This window comes from Pecten maximus, chromosome 5 (assembly GCF_902652985.1).
Source record: "Pecten maximus chromosome 5, xPecMax1.1, whole genome shotgun sequence".
NCBI classification, from domain to species: domain Eukaryota; kingdom Metazoa; phylum Mollusca; class Bivalvia; order Pectinida; family Pectinidae; genus Pecten; species Pecten maximus.
The window spans coordinates 25,654,772-25,682,621 of record NC_047019.1 but is presented as its reverse complement, the minus strand read 5'-3'; the positions used below and the strand labels follow the sequence as shown (position 1 = coordinate 25,682,621).

Sequence of the window (27,850 nt, the reverse complement as noted above, 5' to 3'; positions counted from 1 at the left end):
CCTTTTGATTGCCTGATGGTACAGGTGAACTCTGCTGGTGGACATGAAGTTCCCGAGGTTTGCCGTTATCCGTATGTCATGCCTTTTGGATAATACCACCGCAGCACAATGCAATCATAACATACGCTGATGATTTAGTTATGCTGAGAGTCAGCCACTTCTTTTACACTTGCCTGGGCCCAGTTTAATTGTGTACCTTTTGGATATCCACATTTATCCCCCTAGCATTCATATGTAAGAGTTCAGTCGTCTGGAAAAACATGAGAAGAGGAACACTGAGATCAGTACTAAATGAATATACATTCTCTATAGTGATTGGATAACTATGGTGATTTCTAGATTGACTACATTTTTATACACATCTATAGGTACTTTTATTTTTTCGATCATCAATAATAATATTACAAAACAATTCAAGTAGGGAATGACTCTTTTTAGTTTCATTACCTATGTAAATGTGTAATAACATTTATTGATAACGGATACAGTAAATATTTAAAACGAATCCGACAACGAATTAACATAGGGACCAATTTATGTCAAATATATAATATACGATTTGACATTAAAACCTTGCTGTAATTATAAAACTAAAGTGATACAATCCTGTCCGGAATACAATACTGAAAGCTATAGGCCGAAATAGAAGTGGTATGTGTCATATCATTTCAATTATTATGCGAATCGTGAGAGGAAAACAAGGCTTCTTATTAAAATGAGATAAAAATAGCACAGGTTTTAAACGAAGAGACAGTTATGAATCCCACAAGTGTTCGGATAAGTGGCACATGATCAATAATAACCATGTAGACGTCTGTCTCGGATAAAATATCAACCAATGTAGAAATAAAAGCTCCTCAATGACTGTCCGTATACCATCTTAAAGCATAAATGTTTGATGGGTTTGCAATATTATATGTTTTAGTTTTTGTTTAAGCAGGATGCGTAGGTAAATATAAGTCTAGTATTGTTTGACCTTAATTGTATATTTTAGTACATAGTCCTACATGATTGTCCTGCCCAATGCTACACCTATACCATGAACGTGCTGTATCGAATAAGTCTATAATTATTTCTAGGGTACCGGAAATTCTTATTCTAAATCAAGAAACGACCAATTGTCCGGATTTATCTTTAGCTGCACGATCAGTAGCAAGAAAACAATAATGCGCATGCGTTAAGACAGACAGAAGCTTCTCAGATCAGATTATAAATAGCAAGTCTACAACACGCGCGTAGAACGGTGTAACTTGTTTTCCAAAAGAACACTCAAAGATGAATAGTTCTTTTTGCTTAATTACTAGATAGTTATGTAAATCATCCATGTATACAGGTTTCATAAGCGTGTAATTTCCGCCCACTACAGAAACCTTGATGCCCTTTCTATATACATTTTGGAGAAAGTTCACAAACTAATTCAATTTTTTACGAATTCTATGATCGTGTACTTTTTGACACGAAATGTATTAAATATCATGTTTTTAAATTCTTAAATATAGTTGTACTGTTTGTCCAAATGATGTCAAGCTGTTTTCACTAGTTCCATCAGAAGCTTCATCACGTCCAATATGGCCCTTACCGTAGCCACATTAAAGCTATATCAAAAGTGAAAATATAATGAGATGAATTTCAAAGCATTATCTTGATGACTTATCGATAACATTATAGCCTATTGACTTGACCTGATCAGAGAAACATCTTTAAAGTTATTTATTTTTGTTATCAAAAAGGCAATGCTTATTGTTACTGATGTGCCATGATGCTCCTTTAACTCTTCTTTTCCTTGTTTAATGTATTTATAGGAACACAATATGTTTAAACTTAGATTGTAAAGGGAAGTACATGTATTTTAATGGTGATAGTTTAGCGCTTTTAATGCAATTGCTTAAATAGCGTATTAAAACACAAATAAAATTGAAAAAATAAGACAATTCTGAGAACTGCCAGGACAATGATGTTAACAGTTCAGGAGCTAAACATTTATTTGTGGTACTAAAGTAGTTTACCAGTAATGATCTACACAAATCCATCACCAGTTAATAGCTTGTTATCTCCAGGGCGGCCAATTATCTGCACTATTTGTTTAGAACACCTCCTTGGCGTTCAGTCGTTTATGTGGTAAAGATTCGCAGTAGGTATGTAGAGTCTGAAACATTGTAAAACAGCAAGACATTTACTTACTGAACAATTCCTGGCATGAAGGATGTGCACCTGTCTAAGTGGTTTTAGTCGTATATATACCCTGCTAAAGGAATGGTAGACAATATTTAAGCCGAGTGAGTTTACCGTTTTGTTACGATTGCATTTGCTATCAATCGTATCCACCTACGAGTTCTTTAATTGATATCATATAAAGAAAATAATATATCCATTATATAAACACTTTTCGTAAGCCACCTGTAAATCTTGGACAAATATCCCATCTATTGTGTTCAAAGGACAATGGAACAACGTTAGATTCAGCACCTGCAGCTGACTATGACGTTTATTTGCTTATTGTCTGTACCAATTTTTCAAAACGTTCCCTATGGTCCACAAGTCTGGCAATGTAAACAGGCTAACAGACATATGGAGGTTTTTACTTTTCTGAGACATCAGATTCTGTCCTCTATTGAAATTGAGGGGTCTTTCATCTCTACCAATTCTACGCCAGCGGCTCCATTGTTACCGTTGATCCGTATGGGTCTGCATGTCCATAGTGCGTGCCACTGCACATACATGTATTACTACTGTGGGACCCTACATGATAGTAATTTGTAGAAAGATCGTTTAATATACGGAAAGCCATGCATGTATGTGGCCGTATGTCAGCGCTGGGCTATCAAGATCAACGAACGTTCTGGCCTAGTCAAAACACCCAAAACATCATATCAAAATATCTAAAATCTAAATATCATATAATGAACAGGAAAATCAGATAAAGTTAAAAAAAATCAATATATTCATTCGATATACTGCTAACGCGATATATTTGTGGTAGCAAAAAATGGTTTAATTCTCTCACCAATAGAAGCGACGTGTTTTTGAGGTATTCGTGAGAATTTGTCTGTTGGCAACACCAGGATTTGTCTAATAGTTCACAAATTGTCTTCTTGTTCGATCAGTTTAAGGAATATCACTTACAATCTTGGTCATCGGTTGATGAAACATGATTTTTCAATGCCTAGAAACTCAGATGGCATGGTTGTCACATCCGTAGTTGATACATTACGTGTGGTATCAGTTTATTCGATTTTACAATTTGTGCCGTTAGTTGATGAAACTTGACGTAAGCGTGACAACGGTTTACGGGATGTAGCGACATGACCTGTCTGCATCAATCGGCGACACGTGGTCTGTCGCTGGCAGCGGTTTAAGATAGATTGATATTTGTGGGCGTGCGTGACCGTATTGTGCAGGCGAGCTGCTTACCCTACCAAACATATAATGGCAATATTCCGTTATATTGATAATGCTATCGAACACCTTTGAATCAACATTGAAAGAAATAGAGGATATCTAACGGTGTCTTCAGTGATACCAAATATATTTCACGAGTAGGGCTAATATTTTGAAATTTTAATATATCACAATATTAGCCACACGAGTGAAATATATTTCGCACTCGTGAAAAATATCAAAATATTAGCCACACGAGTAAAATATTTTGGTAAAACCGAAGATACTGTTAGACGTTCTGTTTATTACATTTTATAGCAAAATGTACCCAGGCGGCTCATATAATTCCTAGAATTCGTTGCGGCCCTGTCAACGACTCGCAAATGTGCATCAAATTGTGACGTTATGTATTCTACTGTATCTTGCATTATGACGTCATATAATATGACGAAGAGCTATATGCAAATCTCAATTTTCCACATTGTGGTTTGTATACATTGTTCTGTTCAAATAAGAAAAAAAGTGATATTTTCCCTAGTCCACTTTCATAGAGGGAATATTTTTCGACATTTAACAGGTTTAAATGTAATAAATAACATTATCTACACGTTACATATTGCTAACTCGACATGTTAGCAGTATAATATGAAACACGGTTAACAAATTATGCTTTGTTTTCTGTGTATCTACAGAGGCATTGTTTATATGTGGCATACATGTTGCATTGTGATGTATACTTTGTTTGTGGCATTTGATTAAGGACACCACTATTTGAGGCATTGGAACATGTGTTAATTAAGGCATGGCAACATGTGTTATTTGAAGCATTGGAACATGTGTTATTTGGAGCATGGAACATGCTTTGTTTGAATCATCGGAATATGTGTTATTTTGGACATTGGAACATGTGTTACTGTATTTGAAGCATTGGAACATATGTTATTTGAAGCATTGGAACATGCATTATTTGAGGCATTGGAACATTTGTTATTTGTGATATGTGATCAGACATATCCATTCAAGTGTTTGGGGTCGACAGAGGGAATTGCCTGAGAGAAGTAAATGACATGATAGAAAATTTCGACCGTCGGCCATCACGAGCCCATCCCCAGGTTTAATATTCCATACCGCTGACCAATAAATGATGCCTTACGTGTGCTTAATTTTCGATCTGAGAACAGTTCCCTGAGGTGTACTGACCTGTGGGGTGATCGGTAGACAGAGCTGAAAGTCATGCAATATGTAAAGCAATAAATTGCCCTCCCGTTCCCATTCCTTTGGTTTTATTTATGAACTGGGCTTGCTGTGATATTAAGTAGCATATTGGCTGGAATATGATATTTCTATTTTCTTTTTCTTTTTAAGGAATGGAAAGATTGGGAGTTAGGGGCAAAAACTATTTGGTTTATAAACACAAATATTGGTTTACCTAGCTTTGTATCTAGACAGCTAGCAGATTGTACATTTACAGCTGTGGCTCAGCGGGTCTTTGTCGGAGATGGACGATCACATGACGTTTACTGAAGAAAGGGCAAACGTGTATGAATGGTTTTCCTTTTTTTCTTTTTTAATCTTTTTGTCTTGTTAACATAGAGGTCTACTCGCACAAACATATTATTTAACAGGTCAAGATAACACAGGGACTTGCGATGCAGGCATGCTTCACGTCCAAGTGACACATGCAATTGAAGTGCAGGTACAATGTAAGTATCAATATATATATTGTCACATTAATACAAGTAAATATATTGACAAAAAGACGTCATGTAACGCATGTAGTATTCAAGACGTCACCATAAGGTAGGGCGTGTAGTATTCTAGACGTCACCATAAGGTAGGGCGTGTAGTATTCTAGACGTCACGATAAGGTAGGACGTGTAGTATTCCAGACGTCACCATAAGGTAGGGCGTGTAGTATTCTAGACGTCACCATAAGGTAGGGCGTGTAGTATTCAAGACGCCACCATAAGGTAGGGCGTGTGGCATTCCAGACGTCACGATAAGGTAGGGCGTGTAGTATTCTAGACGTCACCATAAGATAGGGCGTGTAGTATTCAAGACGTCACGATAAGGAAGGGCGTGTAGTATTCAAGACGTCACCATAAGGTAGGGCGTGTGGCATTCCAGACGTCACCATACGGTAGGACGTGTAGTATTCCAGATGTCACCATAAGATAGGGCGTGTAGTATTCAAGACGTCACGATAAGGAAGGGCGTGTAGTATTCAAGACGTCACGATAAGGAAGGGCGTGTAGTATTCTAGACGTCACGATAAGGTAGGGCGTGTAGTATTCCAGACGTCACGATAAGGAAGGGCGTGTGGCATTCCAGACGTCACGATAAGGTAGGGCATGTGGCATTCCAGACGTCACCATAAGGTAGGGCGTGTGGTATTCTAGACGTCACCATAATATAGGACGTGTATTATTCCAGACGTCACGATAAGGTAGGACGTGTACTATTCTAGACGTCGCGATAAGGTAGGACGTGTATTATTCCAGACGTCACCATAAGTAAGGACGTGTAGTATTCCAGACGTCACGATAAGGTAGGGCGTGTAGTATTCAAGACATCATTATAAGGTAGGGCGTGTAGTATTCAAGACATCATTATAAGATAGGGCGTGTAGTATTCCAGACATCACCATAAGGTAGGGCGTGTGGCATTCCAGACGTCACCATACGGTAGGACGTGTAGTATTCCAGATGTCACCATAAGATAGGGCGTGTAGTATTCAAGACGTCACGATAAGGAAGGGCGTGTAGTATTCAAGACGTCACGATAAGGAAGGGCGTGTAGTATTCTAGACGTCACGATAAGGTAGGGCGTGTAGTATTCCAGACGTCACGATAAGGAAGGGCGTGTGGCATTCCAGACGTCACGATAAGGTAGGGCATGTGGCATTCCAGACGTCACCATAAGGTAGGGCGTGTGGTATTCTAGACGTCACCATAATATAGGACGTGTATTATTCCAGACGTCACGATAAGGTAAGACGTGTACTATTCTAGACGTCGCGATAAGGTAGGACGTGTATTATTCCAGACGTCACCATAAGTAAGGACGTGTAGTATTCCAGACGTCACGATAAGGTAGGGCGTGTAGTATTCAAGACATCATTATAAGGTAGGGCGTGTAGTATTCAAGACATCATTATAAGATAGGGCGTGTAGTATTCCAGACATCACCATAAGGTAGGGCGTGTAGTATTCAAGACGTCACCATAAGGTAGAGCGTGTAGTATTCTAGACGTCACGATAAGGTAGGGCGTGTAGTATTCTAGACGTCACCATAAGGTAAGGCGTGTGGCATTCCAGACGTCACGATAAGGTAGGGTGTGTAATATTCTAGACGTCACCATAAGGTAGGGCGTGTGGTATTCCAGACGTCACGATAAGGTAGGGCGTGTAGTATTCCAGACGTCACCATAAGGTAGGGCGTGTGGCATTCCAGACGTCACCATAACGTAGGACGTGTAGTATTCCAGACGTCACGATAAGGTAAGGCGTGTGGCATTCCAGACGTCACCATATAATAGGGCGTGTAGTATTCTAGACGTCACGATAAGGAAGGGCGTGTAGTATTCTAGACGTCACGATAAGGTAGGGCGTGTAGTATTCTAGACGTCACGATAAGGTAGGGCGTGTAGTATTCTAGTCGTCACGATAAGGTAGGGCGTGTAGTATTCTAGACGTCACGATAAGGTAGGGCGTGTAGTATTCTAGACGTCACGATAAGGTAGGGCGTGTAGTATTCCAGACGTCACGATAAGGTAGGGCGTGTGGCATTCCAGACGTCACGATAAGGTAGGGCGTGAAGTATTCTAGACGTCACCATAAGGTAGGGCGTGTAGTATTCCAGACGTCACCATAAGGTAGGGCGTGAAGTATTCTAGACGTCACCATAAGGTAGGGCGTGTGGCATTCCAGACGTCACCATAAGGTAGGGCGTGTAGTATTCCAGACGTCACCATAAGGTAGGGCGTGTAGTATTCCAGACGTCACCATAAGGTAGGGCGTGAGGTATTCCAGACGTCACCATAAGGTAGGACGTGTACTATTCTAGACGTCGCGATAAGGTAGGACGTGTATTATTCCAGACGTCACCATAAGTAAGGACGTGTAGTATTCCAGACGTCACGATAAGGTAGGGCGTGTAGTATTCAAGACATCATTATAAGGTAGGGCGTGTAGTATTCAAGACATCATTATAAGATAGGGCGTGTAGTATTCCAGACATCACCATAAGGTAGGGCGTGTAGTATTCTAGACGTCACGATAAGGTAGGGCGTGTAGTATTCAAGACGTCACCATAAGGTAGAGCGTGTAGTATTCTAGACGTCACGATAAGGTAGGGCGTGTAGTATTCTAGACGTCACGATAAGGTAGGACGTGTAGTATTCTAGACGTCACCATAAGGTAGGGCGTGTAGTATTCCAGACGTCACCATAAGGTAGGACGTGTGGCATTCCAGACGTCACGATAAGGTAGGGCGTGTGGCATTCCAGACGTCACGATAAGGTAGGGCGTGTAGTATTCTAGACGTCACCATAAGATAGGGCGTGTAGTATTCTAGACGTCACCATAAGGTAGGACGTGTAGTATTCTAGACGTCACCATAAGGTAGGGCGTGTGGCATTCCAGACGTCACGATAAGGTAGGACGTGTAGTATTCTAGACGTCACCATAAGGTAGGGCGTGAGGCATTCCAGACGTCACCATAAGGTAGGACGTGTAGTATTCCAGACGTCACCATAAGGTAGGGCGTGTAGTATTCCAGACGTCACCATAAGGTAGGACGTGTGGCATTCCAGACGTCACGATAAGGTAGGGCGTGTAGTATTCTAGACGTCACCATAAGATAGGGCGTGTGGCATTCCAGACGTCACGATAAGGTAGGGCGTGTAGTATTCTAGACGTCACCATAAGGTAAGGCGTGTGGCATTCCAGACGTCACGATAAGGTAGGGCGTGTAGTATTCTAGACCTCACGATAAGGTAGGGCGTGTAGTATTCCAGACGTCACCATAAGGTAGGGCGTGTGGCATTCCAGACGTCACCATAACGTAGGACGTGTAGTATTCCAGACGTCACGATAAGGTAAGGCGTGTGGCATTCCAGACGTCACCATATAATAGGACGTGTAGTATTCTAGACGTCACGATAAGGAAGGGCGTGTAGTATTCTAGACGTCACGATAAGGTAGGGCGTGTAGTATTCTAGACGTCACGATAAGGTAGGGCGTGTAGTATTCTAGACGTCACGATAAGGTAGGGCGTGTAGTATTCTAGACGTCACGATAAGGTAGGGCGTGTAGTATTCTAGACGTCACGATAAGGTAGGACGTGTAGTATTCTAGACGTCACGATAAGGTAGGGCGTGTAGTATTCCAGACGTCACGATAAGGTAGGGCGTGTGGCATTCCAGACGTCACGATAAGGTAGGGCGTGAAGTATTCTAGACGTCACCATAAGGTAGGGCGTGTAGTATTCCAGACGTCACGATAAGGTAGGGCGTGAAGTATTCTAGACGTCACCATAAGGTAGGGCGTGTGGCATTCCAGACGTCACCATAAGGTAGGGCGTGTAGTATTCCAGACGTCACCATAAGGTAGGGCGTGTGGCATTCCAGACGTCACCATAAGGTAGGGCGTGTAGTATTCCAGACGTCACCATAAGGTAGGGCGTGAGGTATTCCAGACGTCACCATAAGGTAGGACGTGTACTATTCCAGACGTCACGATAAGGTAGGGCGTGTAGTATTCCAGACGTCACGATAAGATAGGACGTGTAGTATTCTAGACGTCACGATAAGGTAGGGCGTGTAGTATTCTAGACGTCACCATAAGGTAGGGCGTGTAGTATTCTAGACGTCACCATAAGGTAGGGGGTGTAGTATTCCAGATGTCACAATAAGGTAGGGCGTGTAGTATTCCAGATGTCACGATAAGGTAGGGCGTGAGGCATTCCAGACGTCACCATAAGGTAGGACGTGTAGTATTCTAGACGTCACGATAAGGTAGGGCGTGTAGTATTCCAGATGTCACGATAAGGTAGGGCGTGAGGCATTCCAGACGTCACGATAAGGTAGGACGTGTAGTATTCTAGACGTCACGATAAGGAAGGGCGTGTGGCATTCCAGACGTCACGATAAGGTAGGGCGTGTGGCATTCCAGACGTCACCATAAGGTAGGGCGTGTGGCATTCCAGACGTCACCATAACATAGGGCGTGTAGTATTCCAGACGTCACCATAAGGTAGGACGTGTAGTATTCTAGACGTCACGATAAGGAAGGGCGTGTAGTATTCCAGACGTCACCATAAGGTAGGGCGTGTAGTATTCAAGACGTCACCATAATGGAAAGGGTAATAAGACAATTTCCTCAAATAGGTTATTGGCAGTCAGTTTGCATATAATATTTCTGAACATTTTACCAGAGAGAAGGGTCCAAGGAGATAATATAGATTGGGGAGACCAGTGCATTGATAGTAGGATGAAAGTTAATCGGCCATATTAAAAAGGATAATTCAGAAAATGGATAATTTCAAAACCAATGACACATTTATTAAAATATCCAAAACCAAATTAAGAATCCGATCAAATTACGTGGTGAACGCCTGATGATCAAGAAACCCTCTGGATACAATGCACTCCCGTGACAATTACACAAAGAAAGACAATTTTCCAAAATCCTATTATAAATATATCTATTACAATGCAATTATCGCATGTTGATGAGCTCGATGCATGGTTTTATCAAGCCCAAACTATGACGATATAGTAATACAGGCAGTGCATTGATGTCGTCATTGTTACACTAGAACGTCCATGTGTATTATAGTTTATTTAGAGAAACCAGGCCGGTCCTTTATTTCAAACACGATACTGAATTGTTTTCAACTACGTTTACGCCATGTTAATGTTTAAAACAGAAACAATAATGGTCATTGGACGAGTGTATACATATATGTAGCCATGTTATTTCTATAATAACTGTTGTAAGGCTGTAGAGTTGAGTACGGAGGCGTGGGAGACACAGTACGGCTCCAGGACGTTACTGGTTATTGTGTAACAGACACGTTTTCTTTCCCCTTAGAGACGTAGTGTTAACATTGTCCGCCCTCGGATTAATGTCCAAATTTGAGAGACGATAACTGTTTATAGTCTCCCTGATGACATGGGCTGGAGTGATTCCTCGAACATTCCTCTAAAACTCTTCATTACTTTGTTTGAGGATGACGTCTCTCCTGGGAACCTGTTGACAATTACCCGCCTTCACACTGTTCTGAGATGTATAGAAATAGCTACATGTGCGATTGATAAATTCAATCAGTATTCCACACGGAAACAACTGGTAGAAGATTGTAAAATAGCTTACACAGATCACCATGCCCAAGATTCCAACGTCTTCCTTCTGGTTACGTATTGACCAATTACAGGAAGTTTTACATAGACATTAATTTTAATATTTTATGTATTAATGATTATAACTTCCATGGTATTTGCAAAAATGACTTATCAACGCTCCATTAACCATATTGAATTCTTAGTTTTGAAGCCATACTCTACAAATTATACATTATCTAATTTTCTCGTGGGTTTCATGACATCAATTGTAAGCTATCGTTTAAATAAAAAAAAAGTTTTTACCACAATACGCTTTTTTTTCAACTCTCGCATCTTAGTGTAAATGTGCTGACTGTTGAATAAATGCACCGATACTTTTGATTGGTTAAGATTTTGAATTTGACCACAACTAGGTCTACATTTTTCGTGCGTGCTTAGTGTCACGTGATCGTTTTTGACGTCACCAGGAATCGCTTTGACATCACATAATCGTGTCTAGCTTGTGACCTGGCATACAAACTACTACTGAATAGAGATCTGTCACCCAATTGGAAACTTAAATGTTTCCCCACCCATTGCAAAATAGTCATGATCCATTTAACGACTTGTTCGACAAGGATTCTCTCGGTGATTATGATACCGATGGCTTTATTGCATCAGTGAAAAACACAAAAACTGTTGGTGACATGAAGAAAGACGAGATTCCTTTCTCGGAGGAACAACAACCGATTGAATAAAAAACATTTGTCGCACAGAATGCATTGCCGTTACTATTTAGGAGTCTGTATACGGCTGCACCTTTACAATAAACATTGATAACAAGCCAGTCTCGCATAAACGCTTCAAACCAAGGGTCTTAAACTACGACAGTGGCAGCGATTATCAGATGACACCGCGCCACATACATACGTTCAGAAAGTCCGTGATAGTTCAGTTAATGCACCACTTGCAGTTTAAACTTATTTTATTGTCATTTGAAAAAAAGGATTGGGCACAACTTATAAAAGCCCTCTCCCAATATACAATTAAACAATACAACATTAAATGGCCTAGCCAATATTAATAAATTTACATAACAACACATTTTATATATATTTATGAATATGTAAATATGCATATCTTAAAATCTTTTGCCGGACTGGATATAATGCTGCACATGCTTGAAAAGATATAAGTTTATACTTAACTTCTATTTATCAGGCGTAAGTATATTTGGTTATAAGTAGAACACAGAAGAAAAAAAAACGTAATCTGCAAGAGGTTCAAACAAGTTGCCTCTAAACATTCTGAGCGGTCTTTTAAAATCTATGAAAAATTATAAAATTTATGATATAATGGGTCTTTTGCCTATTCCTATCATATTTTGATATTCTTTAACGAGCTATTTGGAGTTTTTGTTGACTCCTATCATCAACACGTTAGGGCCTTAGTACTACTGACGAGTCGTATAAAGACGAACCTGGCTCTACTGGATCTGTGTCTCTGTCTGATTTGAAAGGCGCTAATTCCTTGTTTGTCTTTTGTACTATCTTTCAATAGCATTTATCTCAAATTAAAAAAAAAATTTAATTAAAAAAACAACAACAACAACAACAACAACGCATCACTTTTATCTGTAAATAAGACCACTCCTTTAATCTGTATATAACAACACTCTTATAATCTGTAAATAACCGCACTCCTACGATATGCATATAACCATACTCCTATAATCCGTATGTAATAATACTCCTAAAATCTGTATGTAATAAATAATACACCTACAATATGTATATAACAATACTCCTTTAATCCGTATGTAATAATACCCTAAAATCTGTATGTAATAAATAATACACCTACAATATGTATATAACAATACTCCTATAATCCGTATGTAATAATACCCTAAAATCTGTATGTAATAAATAATACACCTACAATATGTATATAACCATACTCCTATAATCCGTATGTAATAATACTCCTAAAATCTGTATGTAATAAATAATACACCTACAATATGTATATAACAATACTCCTTTAATCCGTATGTAATAATACCCTAAAATCTGTATGTAATAAATAATACACCTACAATATGTATATAACAATACTCCTATAATCCGTATGTAATAATACTCCTAAAATCTGTAAATAACAGCATATCTATATTCTGTAAATAACAATACTCCTATAATCTGTAAATAACAATACTTCTAAAATCTGTACATGTATATAAAGTCACTCCTATAATCTGTGAAAAACAACATTTCTATACTCTGTAAATAACAATACTCATATAATTTGTAAATAACAACACTCTTTTAATCTGTAAATAACAACACTCCTATAATCTGTAAATAACAACACTCCTATATTCTGATGAGCAGGATCACGAAGTGACGGATTCCTTCTAAGAAACGTCGCTCTCCCACCCTATGGAGACAAACCAGGTCACTATGACACAAATCACACAGGCAGGTGTACATTGTAGTATGATCTAGCTGTATTCTTAGCCTAGTTTGACAATATAGCCCTTGTTTTTTCTAAGAACCTTACAGATATTTTAATTATAACTATCATTTTATTTGCAGTTTAGTATTCTAGAGACAGGGGCCCGTGAACACCCAGGCCATATACCATCTAGTCGTCCTACTACCGAACACATATCGTGTACCTTGCCAACCGAATCCCAAACCCAGGATACATCTGGTATTGCAATACCGTTTTCTAAAGTCTATGTATAAATGTTGGCAACTTAACAGACATGAGCTTCCTGCCAGTCATTATTTTCATCTTCCTCTATTTTTGTTTTCATATCGACTCCATAGCAGATCATACAGCTCCTAAATTGTGTTCTTCTCAATGACGTAATTTCATCAGATATGGTTATGGAAGATAAAGTATAACATGCAAGTTTGTATCTTATTGCTTTTTGTAAAAAGCTGTGGCGGATAACGAAGATGTGTAAATCTATATACAGGATGGCCCCTCGTGAACACGGAGACTAGCCGTTCCCAGCCATTACTGTTTAGCACATCATAACAATTTATGTGCCATACATAATTCAAGAATTTGTAAAGAATGAAGAAATCATGGTCGATAATTCCTGAACTGACCCTAGAATTAAGTCCGTGAATATCCAGCTCAGAGATGTTTTCTCTATATTTCATAAGGGAACTAGGAAACTACATAGATTTAGTTCCTATCGGACATTGCCACGTCATTTCCAGCGTGTTACATCAACCTGCATTAAGAGTTCCGATCGAAATACTCACAACAAACATTGCAATCAATCATTCAAACACGGTAATGTGAAAACTAATGTAAACTGTCTCTTTGAAAGCGCCTACCATAAGATAATCTTGTTAGTCTTAACACAAATTATATGTATATGAACGTTCTTCAGGGCGTAAGATCAATATTATAGTGAAAAATCTCATTCAGAGTTACTTATCATTCTAGAGAGATGTATTATAATACAAGCTATTTGTAGAGTAAGAGAGTAAGACTTCCTTTAATGTACAATGTATCTTAACTAAGACTCTACCTTTACTCAGACTCTACCTTTACTCAGACTCTACCTTTACTCAGCCTCTACCTTTACTCAGACTCTACCTTTACTCAGACTCTACCTTTACTCAGACTCTACCTTAACTCAGACTCTACCTTTACTCAGACTCTACCTTTACTCAGACTCTACCTTTACTCAGACTCTACCTTTACTCAGCCTCTACCTTTACTCAGACTCTACCTTTACTCAGACTCTACCTTTACTCAGACTCTACCTTAACTCAGACTCTACCTTTACTCAGACTCTACCTTTACTCAGACTCTACCTTTACTCAGACTCTACCTTTACTCAGCCTCTACCTTTACGCAGACTCTACCTTTACTCAGACTCTACCTTTACTCAGACTCTACCTTTACTCAGCCTCTACCTTTACTCAGACTCTACCTTTACTCAGACTCTACCTTTACTCAGACTCTACCTTTACTCAGACTCTACCTTTAATCAGACTCTACCTTTAATCAGACTCTACCTTTACTCAGCCTTTATTTTTACGCATAATTTAATCTCATATAAGCGACTCTATATTTGCTATAAAATCAATATTGATGTTGATCACGTAACAAGTCTATAATCGATACTTAGATGACGTCAAAAGGTTGTGTCGATAATAAACAAATAAAGGTACAGCTCGTGCGCAAATCCATCGGTCTTTAAAGGAAATTTATAATGTGTATTTCTTATTTAGCATGATTATATTCTTACACTCGTGCCAGTTTAATTATTTGTAATTAAATAGGCTCGTTCATGATTAAAGACAGGTTATATGTCAGATGATTTACCTCATTTGATAAATTTTAGATAATTTTTCATCACACACCCTCTCTTTGAATTTACGTTTGTTCCGTTTATACTTATGGTAATTGTAGGCTTACAAATGGGGTTTGATGTATTTTGACATAGTTATTTCATCTATTCTGAGATCTGGGCAGTTTTCAACATAATCTTTGAACTTCAAACAGGAATGCAGTCACAGATAATGGCAGCTGGCATATCTGAATGACAGCGCAGATAATTGTTTTAATGATATATTTTTCGTTGATGAAACTTCAGACATTCAACATAATGACTACTTCACCCGACAAGGTGTGAACGAAAACATAGAACTGACTAGCTTTTCTATGAGAACATTGATATGTTAACAGTAGGGCTTCTATCGAATTTGAATAGTAAGATAACAGGAAACTTTCACTGGCTTTTCATGATCGAACGCACGGCATATATTGCAAGTCATTGTAGAAAATTGGTATAAAAATGTTCTAAATGGCTCGTAAGCGAAATTTTACTAAAAGTCTGACAATGAAGTAGAGAAAATACCGTAACAATCGCATAGGAGATATCGTGCTTAAAAGTTGCCCCGAAACTATAGCTTTCCAATGAAAGACGTAAAACCCTACAATTACCCTCAGATTGACAGGTAAATGATACATATTTTTTGCATTTAATTCATGCGTAGTGATTTGTAATTTGTATGTAAAAGTGGATGAATGACACACACACACACGGGTGACAACCTGAGGACATGTCCAGGTCTAATACTCTGTTCCTCACCCGGCCATGAACTGGATAAACTGTTAATGATCTGTCACAATGATTGATACCCATTTTTGTATTGTATGTAAGAAGCTTACGTGTGAGGCTAGGTATAGTTAGGCTAAACATTTTAGTAGGTATTATACTAGTCTATCCAGACACCAATCGCCAATAATAACAACTACAAAAGTATCTTATCTTATTGTGGTAATTATATTTTTCTTATTTTAGCTGAGAATAATTACAGTGTGCTAGTTCCTACACGATAACTGATATCCTGTACAGTCAGCGTTTCTGTAGCGTGTTGTTTTGACGAACGCAACTGGGTCCTTTGACCCATATAATTTAGAAAAACCACCGTAGATATATGTTTTTGTCGGGTGGGACGTACTTACAGGATCCCGGAGAACAATACATATGTGTATTACAGTATTGAACCTACTTGGTCTTTACTACCTTTACGACATAACCATTTCACGGGTGATCGATCCGACTAGAATTTCTTCGATAATATCGCTAAACTGAAAATAACGTAACCTTTTCACAACAAGATATTGACAAGCCGTTATTTTACTGCCAACTACTAACGTAAGGACCACAGTTCCATATTGTATGTAAGTGGAAAAACAATAAATGTTTCCTATACATACAGCTCACATACTTGTATATTGTATTCCGGAACGGCACTTATTACTGGAGTATACAAATGGAACTAATTAGCGGTGACCAAACTAATATCTACTGTGTTTACGTGCCTGCTGTACCAATGCCATACCAACAGTACGTCTTCGTGGCTTTAGGTATTTGACACATCGGGAGACCATACAGAACCATTATCATACAAATAGTCGCGATGCCTTCCTCCTGATGTTCTGACTTCTTTCTGCGTGGGAATGTACAGCCACTTTAGTTTTTTTATGAATTAACTGGGGGTGTATGGCGTAGTAAGCACGCGGCTGTGTACTACTACACACTAGGCTGTATTAAGATCGATCCCAGTCTCCTGCTCATTCATGCGCGCTACACCCAATAACTGACTGTGTGCCGTCTCGGTCGGATGTTGGTGAGGATAAATTATGAAATATTATAATTGACGCTATTGTTTAAGTGGAACAGGGGATTACCGGTTCTCACAGTGTCACCACAGATATCCAATGGAAATGGAGGCATAAGTTAGTGATTATAAGTTCAATAGTTGTTCGAGAAATTGTCACTGTGTAAAAGATACAGCAGTGTTTGATGTGGTTTCCTGAGATCACAAACAACAACATATACCATGGCTGTGAAATCAACAACACAAATCATTGGGATTTTATACAGTATCCAAGTACTAGTTTTAGTCAGTGGAGCTGTTCAATTAAACGTTTCCATATCGGAGAAATATCGTCTATCAGATTATTCAGATAACAATGTTGGCGATCTTCAGTACGAAATTCGCGATGAAATATCATCGGACACTTTATCCGTATTTACGGGTAGATTTTTGAATTCTGCAACTTTGGAATTGGAATTCTCGTTCCCGTGTCCTAAAACTACGCCAACCAAGAATACAGACACTCCGCCATCGTCTACAGTGATAGCTACTGGTGAAGTGAATCTATTAACTTCCGGTTCATGTATAATTTTGCAATTATCATCAAACAATTTTTCTTTATCTTACGATCTCCAAAAAGATATTACAAAACCTTCTGATAAAATGGCAGCGACATGCTCGGCCCAACATACGTTCGGAATGATTGTGGACACTGACTTATTTGATATAACAGACTGTAAGAGCAGCGAAGAAGGAAAGGATTTTATTGAATTTCAACTTATACTGAGTCAGAAAAATGAAGCTATGGAGGAAAAGACTTCCAACTCAGCAGGACTAGTATCGGCTGCCGTGTCTCTTGAACCCGAAGGTAGGTTTATGATTTTTTTTTATTTGTTTGCAGAGTATAAATTGTGCTGATGACTTTTTTTGTTGTTGCGACAAACCCATTTTGTTTACTCAATATTCATCGGAGAATTATTTTACAGATGTATTTAATTTATTAGATATTTTTGTTCATTACGAGCAACAACAAGTCAATTCTTGTACGCATCATACCGAGAGTTTGAAAGTTAGACATCACTGTCATCAATAAGTCAGGTTTGGGTGGAAGACTAACAATACTTACCTGTTCGGTGTGTATTGTTTTATCAGCTAAATATGTTGCTCAGAGTACAAGAATTTCAAATAGTTGATGCTTGGTCGGATACAAAGAATTCATTATTTATATTCCGTCTGCTAGCGTAATTCACAAAACAACGAAGCTATACAGTTATAAATCCCCTTATGAACACTATAACTTACATGTATCTATATATGTGACATGCGTTAATAGACGATATGTATGCTGAAACACAATTCTGTGTCAGATATATAACGCCCTTAGGCCTTTTTTGATTTGTCAAAACTTCGTTCTCTCAAATTATGTCCATAAACACTTCAATCAAAGTACATGTATGTGATTAACAAAACGCTTAAGATCTTTAACTGAGAATTGATGATATCATTTTCATCACCACACATATGTTGATGTTACTCGGAATGTTGATACCATAACACATGGTGTTGACATCATTACTAAGAATGTTGATACCATAACACATGGTGTTGACACCATTACTAAGAACGTTGATTCCATAACACATGGTGTTGACATCATTACTAAGAACGTTGATACCATAACACATGATGTTGACATCATTACTAAGAATGTTGATTCCATAACACATGGTGTTGACACCATTACTAAGAATGTTGATACCATAACACATGGTGTTGACATCATTACTAAGAACGTTGATACCATAACACATGATGTTGACATCATTACTAAGAATGTTGATTCCATAACACATGGTGTTGACACCATTACTAAGAATGTTGATTCCATAACACATGTCGTTGACTTCATTAATAAGAATGTTGATACCATAACACATGGTGTTGACACCATTACTAAGAATGTTGATACCATAACACATGGTGTTGACACCATTACTAAGAATGTTGATTCCATAACACATGGTGTTGACACCATTACTAAGAATGTTGATACCATAACACATGTCGTTGACACCATTACTAAGAATGTTGATACCATAACACATGGTGTTGACACCATTACTAAGAATGTTGATTCCATAACACATGGTGTTGACACCATTACTAAGAATGTTGATACCATAACACATGGTGTTGACACCATTACTAAGAATGTTGATTCCATAACACATGGTGTTGACACCATTACTAAAAATGTTGATACCATAACACATGATGTTGACACCATTACTAAGAATGTTGATACCATAACACATTGTGTTGACACCATTACTAAGAATGTTGATACCATAACACATGGTGTTGACATCATTACTAAGAACGTTGATACCATAACACATGGTGTTGACATCATTACTAAGAATGTTGATTCCATAACACATGTCGTTGACATCATTACTATGAATGTTGATTCCATAACACATAATGTTGATATCGTTACACATAATGTTGATATCGTTACACATAATGTTGATATCGTTACACATAATGTTGATATCGTTACACATAATGTTGATATCGTTACACATAATGTTGATATCGTTACACATAATGTTGATATCGTAACACAAAATGTTGATATCGTAACACAAAATGTTGATATCGTTACACATAATGTTGATATCGTTACACAAAATGTTGATATCGTTACACATAATGTTGATATCGTTACACATAATGTTGATATCGTTACACATAATGTTGATATCGTTACACATAATGTTGATATCGTTACACAAAATGTTGATATCGTAACACATAGTGTTGATATCGTTACACATAATGTTGATATCGTTACTGAAAACGTTTATATTGTAACCCATTACTTTGAGATATTCAATAAGAATGTCGATAAAGTAACATTAATGTTGATAATGTTACTGAGAATGTTGATATCGCTACATATACTATAGATACAATGTATCTTAACAATGAATGATGATATCATCATGATATTAAGCGGAATTAGTGTTAGTAAACATAATTATATCATTCGGCCTAATAGTAATTTCATAACATATATATGTATTGTTGATATCACCACACGGTTGTTTACACAGTATATTTAGGTCGTTACACTGTACGTTATATTACACTGATTCTTATCATCACATCATTTTGCTGTTGTACATACGTTCTTTATCAGCCACAGCTTTGCGCCATCGTTTGGTTTGCATTTCAATAACTTATTTTTTCTACATACATATAATAATAGCATTGCATTGCAGACAGAGAGGCTATATGATAACATTATGAACATAACCCTTCCAAATGGAACATATCAGGTGATAGAGATCTGTTACATTCGCCAGTACTTGTTAAAATGATACAGAATTTCATCATGACGTCATCATTACAGTTCTTGTATTCTTATCAAAAAGAATTATAATATATTACGATAACCACCCATACCGAGTTAGTGACTCGCCCTATACTTTGTAATACGATAACAACCCATAACGAGTTAGTGACTCGCCCTATACTTTGTAATACGATAACAACCCATAACGAGTTAGTGACTCGCCCTATACTTTATAATACGATAACAACCCATAACGAGTTAGTGACTCGCCCTATACTTTGTAATGAGTTAGTGACTCTTTCTGTTCCTTGTAATGCAGACATAAATATGTACTGACGTCCTTGCCTTCTTTTGTTCTTTTGACAATTTCCAAATAAATATCGACCAAAACTTACCATTCATTTATTGTATTACTATGTACCCTGTCTTTTATTTTATTACTATGTACCCTGTCTTTTATTGTATTACTATGTACCCTGTCTTTTCCAGATAGACACGGCCTTATCTATATAGTGCTATGAACGCATCTCATTTGGTTCTATATTAAGCCCCTAGAAAATTCTATTGAAGATTAATTTAATTTCAAAATTGTTTCTATCTTGTGATTTGTTTGTTCTGTACTTTCTATGTAAATCGCCATTAAACTGACAACATGAAAGCTCGTTTGATAGTTTGATGTTATATCCATAGTTTGTACATCAAATAACGTACCAAATATATCAAGCATAACGACATTATAAACTATTGTAAGAAACCCAGGACTCAGCATGATTGTAGATATGTTAATTAGTTAGAGGGCGATAATGGTAGTTATATACACCATACATATGTAAAGAGGAACATTGGTAGCCCAGACCCATCAGCCTGTGGTCAACATTTACACTGCATATCGATAACCTTACGGAAGCAGGGTACTTGTTTTTACAGGTGTCATCGCTATTATATGTGATCATTATATGTGACACATATAAGCAGCTATAGCCTTTGGTTGTTACTCAGTCATGTTGTTTATTTAATCAATTAACATATTTGAATTGGAAATATGCAGTGATTTCCTACACGTAATGCCCGGCAATTTACTATGGAGAGTACGCTCTGATTTATATAACTGTAATACCTTTATCAGATAAGTTAAGATGAAGGTAGATAAGGGACGTCTTATTAACAATAAGTTAAATTAGAAAGGTAAGAAGCATGTCTGAATTAATTACAGTCGTCGTGGTGTGTACTCCGTAGAGATATACCGGATCGTGGTCCACAATTATCAAACAGAAGACACAGGGAATCGTCTTTATAAGATATCTATCTATCTACCTACCTATCAGTAAATATATCTGATGTGTATTAATCCATGATGAATACGTCTGCCCTTTAATTAGTGAATATCTGTCCGTATTGAAACATGATTAATTGTTAGTAGTTATGGTTATTTGACACGATATGACGTGTATGGCCCTGAACTATCTCTTGTGTATGGATGTGTATACGAAGAATGTGAAAACAAACAGCACTTATTTATATATAAATGCTTTCACAAATCATGGGTAAGTTAATGTTCAGCCTAGAAAAACAAGTAAATTAGCATAGATAACTTAGTTAGATAACTTATGTTTGCTGCACTGCTTCCCCTCTGTACTACACAGCAACTCAGAGGAAATTGAAGTGGTTACATTCAAGAGTAATTAATATCATAATCATAGCACGCAGGGCCTATTGTGATGTGGTATTTATTTTTGTCATAAATTAACCTCTTTTAGTAAGTATATATATTTCGTAATGCAGAGTAGCTCCTGCCATTGTGTAATTATAGGTAGTAAGGTGACGAACATCTATGTTTATTGGATAAAATACTTCATCATCCAAATCCTACTGTATATCATGATCCAAAGGTCTTAAACTGGTCACTTGTAAATATTGAAGATTACCTGCCCTATTAAAAACATTTCAATGGTGGAACGATAATCAGAGGTCTCGAAATGGTTAAATTGTTTCACAAATAAAAAAAACGGTTAATTGTCTATGTTGTATTAAACATTTAAGATATATTGATTCATCGAATGGTTTAAAAGGATCAACGCGTACATGTTATGGTTAATGAGACAGTCCTATTCAAAATCTACGTTATAAAATGGTAATAGGTACAGTTAAAATACACTTAATGTTTGGGATAGGATATATCAATTAGGCCATGTATGTTATGACTAGAGTTTCACCAAGTCATTCTTCATCAGTGACGACACGAAAAACATAAAGCCTACATATTTATCTTCATGCATTGGATTACAAGTACAACTATGCATGACCCCAGACAAAGACACACTGTCGTCTAGTTGGCAGTAAAACACATACGGTAATGATTCAACTGTAAACGAAGTTATCGGGCCGTGAACTACATGTCAGTCGTTTACACAGATGTAATAGGAGATATCAACTAATGACGATAAAACCGATACAGATAGAACAAAGACAGTAATACACGGATATCGACAGGTTACCGGTCGATAACTAAATCATTTAACAATTATCTCCGAATTATCCCGGGCTTAGACCGACGTTATATTAATGGTCGACAGAAAAAACAAGGATTACCAAGGCCAGTACAAACGTCATTTGAAATTTAAATTGATACAAACAGAACATTTCAAAACACAGGTAAGGTTTATATTACACTACTTAAAAAGTACTAAGATCTCAACATCGGTTGTTACAGGAATATTTTCAAGGGCGCTTTAAATGTACAATGAAACGTCCAGATAAGTCACGTCCTCAAAGTGAGAATTGGGATTGTGGCAAGGAAATTTATAAACCAATGAATGAACATTATAATATCATCCAACCTTAATTATGCACAAGGAAATATCGATTCCCATATTAAGATCATGGTGACGAGAAATGAAAAAAAAACTGAAGTCTTTATCAACCAGTATATGTGATAATCTGAAATGTACACATGTAAGTTACTTATAAAGATATGTCACGGAAATTATACAAGTCGGTCATAAGCAACTATCAAATAGGGAACACCCGAAATATAGATATACAAACTGTATGGGGCTCTGGGGTCCCCTTGGTCTCAAGTAAAGAAGAATGATTGATGTCGTACATGTTTTGGATTAGAATATTCCATAGCGCTGTCAACCACTACCCGCCAGCCTGGATTCCTTGATAATATTTATCCTGAACGCCCCAACATCCTTACCCAGTACATCCCCTTATCAGTAATATCATGTAATAATATGCCATGTACATCCCGTCATCATTGATATTATGTACCAATAGGGCCTGTACGGTCCAATCGTCCTTGCTATCATGTACCAATAGACCATGTTCGTCCAATCATCCTTGATATCATATACTAATAGACCCTGTATGTCCAATCATCCTTGATATCATGTACCAATAGACCCTGTACGTCCAGCCATCCTTGATATCATGTACTAATATACCCTGTACGTCCAATAATCCTTGATATCATGTACCAATAGTCCCTGTACGTCCAATCATCCTTGATATCATTTACCAATAGACTCTGTACGTCCAATCATCCTTAATATCATGTACCAATAGACCCTGTACGTCCAATCATCCTTGATAATATGTACCAATATACCATGTACGTCCAGTCATCCTTGATATTATGTACCAATAGACCATGTACATCCAATCATCCTTGATATCATGTACCAATATACCATGTACGTCCAATCATCCTTAATATTATGTACCAATAGACCCTGTAAGTCCAATCATCCTTGATATTATGTACCAATATACCCTGTACGTCCAGTCATCCTTGATAGCATGTACCAATAGACCATGTACGTCCAATCATCCTTGATATCAGGTGCTAATAGACCCTGTACGTCCAACCATCCTTGATATTATGTACCAATAGACCATGTACGTCGAGTCATCCTTGATATCATGTACCAATAGACCCTGTACGACCAATCATCCTTGATATCATGTACCAATAGACCATGTACGTCCAGTCATCCTTGATATCAGGTGCTAATAGACCCTGTACGACCAATCATCCTTGGTATTATGTACCAATAGACCCTATACGTCCAACCATCCTTGATAGCATGTACCAATAGACCATGTACGTCCAATCATCCTTGATATCAGGTGCTAATAGACCCTGTACGTCCAACCATCCTTGATATTATGTACCAATAGACCATGTACGTCGAGTCATCCTTGATATCATGTACCAATAGACCATGTACGTCCAATCATCCTTGATATCATATACCAATAGGCCATGTACGTCCAGTCATCCTTGATATCATGTACTAATATACTCTGTACGTCCAATCATCCTTGATATCATGTACCAATTGGCCATGTACGTCCAGTCATCCTTGATATCATGTACTAATATACCCTGTACGTCCAACCATCCTTGATATCATGTACAGTACCAATATACCCTGTACGTCCAATCACCCTTGATATCATATACCAATAGGCCCTGTACGCCCAATCATCCTTGATATCATGTACCAATATACCCTGTACGTCCAGTCATCCTTGATATCATGTACCAATAGGCCCTGGACGTCCAATCATCCTTGATATCAGGTGCTAATAGACCCTATACGTCCAGTAATCCTTGATATTATGTACCAATTTACCCTGTACGTCCAGTCATCCTTGGTATTATGTACCAATAGACCATGTACGTCCAATCATCCTTGATATCATGTACCAATAGACCATGTACGTCCAATCATCCTTGATATCAGGTGCTAATAGACCCTATACGTCCAGTTATCCTTGATATTATGTACCAATTTACCCTGTACGTCCAGTCATCCTTGGTATTATGTACCAATAGACCATGTACGTCCAATCATCCTTGATATCATATACCAATAGGCCATGTACGTCCAGTCATCCTTGATATCATGTACCAATTTACCCTGTACGCCCAACCATCCTTGATATCATATACCAATAGGCCATGTACGTCCAGTCATCCTTGATATCATGTACTAATATACTCTGTACGTCCAATCATCCTTGATATCATGTTCCAATTGGCCATGTACGTCCAGTCATCCTTGATATCATGTACTAATATACCCTGTACGTCCAACCATCCTTGATATCATGTACAGTACCAATAGACCCTGTACGTCCAATCACCATTGATATCATGTACCAATATGCCCTGTACTTCCAATCATCCTTGCTATTATGTACCAATAGGCCCTGGACGTCCAATCATATTAGATATTATATATCATGCAAATCTTCATTGACAGTATGTATCCCGTTCATCTGGTCAACCTTAATATTACGTAAATGTACGATTTATTTCCTGCCATCCCAAATAAATACAAGACACTAGCTAGTGACATTGACACCAACATCGGGTTTACCCTAAAATGTTTTCTCTTCGAGTCCCTCATGTCGTTGCCGACATGGTTTCTTTAATACTGTACTTGCTAATACTCGCCGTTTAAATCGTTATGTTTGTTGATGTGTCGGTACTTTTCACATAGATCAATTAAAAAATCAATTAAAACTCAAATCGGCTTCTTTGTTTTCCTGTCTTAACACTCTACTCGTATTTCAGGATGTTTACAGTATATTTATGTATAAATATATTATCACATTTTCGCGACGCAAACAAAGACCAGTTAATGTTTCGTTATATTGATTTCCTTACAATCCCCTGTAATTACTGTGTATGTGCAGCTGAGGACACGAACCTCTTGGATCTATATCTCCTCATCAGTGGGTGTTTATGGGTTTCCATTACTATATCATCAACACACTGCCATGTCTGATTATCCAGTGTGTCAAAGGGTCAGAGATGAAACGTTCTAGTGTGGAAAGTCAAAACTGACTAATTTTGGTTTGTTACTGAAATTCGATCAATTCTATATGGTGATTTAACAATCTCATGTGATCAATAACAGTTTTAACGATGAGACATATAAGATAAGTAATACTTAAACATTTTATCTTAATCTTAATCGTCAAATACTGAAATAAACTTGACTGTTATTAACTTCAGTACACATAATACAAACTATGTGCTCCTGGAAATGACATTTTAATGCCTGTTTTAAAAAGAGTTATCCTTTGATCAGAGCGTCATTCCGTAGTAAATGTTCGTACAACCTATTTTTGGTTTGTTTATCCACATTACACATCATACCGAGTTCATGTTTCGTCATGTTGTTTTGACGGGAATGTTCTGAAAACTGTTTGTTTTTCATGATAACGGTATCTATTTTGGAACTTTTTGGCTTTGTCGTTGCACCTGACTGCTGCCATTGCCAAACCATATCAGCAAAACAATATACCGTGAAGCGAGTACAATATTTATCAGCGATCTTTGACGCCAGTGCGTTAATACTTGCGCATTGCATGATAGACACTGTTCTGCGCGAATGAATACACTCCTGCTATACTTAGATATCTTACATATCAAGTATTATATCCTAAACTATGTAGAAAAAGTTATCCAAGTAACCAGGTAAACTCATTATACACATACATGTATCTATAATCTATATATATATATCATCTTGTTTTATAGCAACCAGTTAAAGAGTACGAGTAGATTTCTTTTAAATCTTGAAAAAAATATATAACAATAATAATTGGAGAATCGATTGAAAATGATAACATCCAAATCAACCATGGCTCGGCGTTATTTTGAATGATTTGAATACTAAGTTATGGCATACTTTTATTGAATGGATAACCAGGAAACTGCGATATGATATGTACAATTCCGTCTAATACCATCACTAAAATAGAAGTGAAAATACATGAAGAAGCATTAGTACGTTTAACTTCAGTCGCTACAGATAACAGGAGATCTCAAAAAGTGACTTACCAGATAATGGTAGGTCTCTATTAGCAACCCTCTCCTATGATAAGTAGCATGCTTTGTTAATCTGTGTGTACTATAATGTTAACGGTATCAACCTACTGTCTCCATTATATAATAAAACTAATCATTGCTAATATTTTATCATGATTTTATATGACGTTAGCAGACAAAAACCAAGTCTTTCAATTATATCTACATCTAATGAAAATATACAGCAATATTAACTTCTAGTTTACCTCAATCAAGGGACTGTGTTGTACAGTGCACTTAAGCCAAGAGAACATGGTATTGCAGCTTCATCAAACCGGGTATTGGTTAAAGTCTGCTTCATAAATGTCCTAGGTAATTGGTAAATGTTGATCTACCTCAACTGAAACTGACAGTTTGATTGCAGTCTTAAGTAGTTAAACGATATATGTATGTCTGAAGGAATCCACACAATACGGCTAGATTCTGGAGTTGATAGAATAGTTTTATATTATTGCCATTATGTACATTTCTAGATATAAATTATTCGTGTATGACATTGATATTTTTATGTAAAACACACATTATTATGTTTTATGCTATGATATAGTATTTGGCTGTATGTCTTTTCTATGGTGAACTAGATATAGAATGTTGTTCGTCAGTCTGTTACTGCCGAGTATAGTTTTGTCCGTTAAAGAGTTAACGCTGCCATGTGCAGTGTTACTTTTGCAATGAGTTAATAGTTAACTTGGTTTCAATGCTGTGTAAATACAGTCCGAAGGCTGTGACAGTTTATACTTAAGACAGTAAACATGAGC

General features: G+C 37.4%; 1 protein-coding gene across 2 annotated transcripts in view; it reads left to right on the top strand.

The window, feature by feature from the left end:
• Nucleotides 1-16,326: 16,326 nt before the first annotated feature.
• Nucleotides 16,327-27,850, top strand: part of LOC117327652 (ALK tyrosine kinase receptor-like) — a 43,875-nt gene continuing 32,351 nt past the window's right edge. Inside the window, exon 1 of one of the 2 annotated variants that reach the window (XM_033884724.1) lies at nucleotides 16,327-17,710. In XM_033884724.1, the coding sequence (XP_033740615.1) occupies nucleotides 17,086-17,710 (625 nt within the window). In that variant the 5' untranslated portion in view covers nucleotides 16,327-17,085. The remainder of the gene's footprint in view (nucleotides 17,711-27,850) is intronic. The other variant, XM_033884725.1, reaches the window with a different exon arrangement.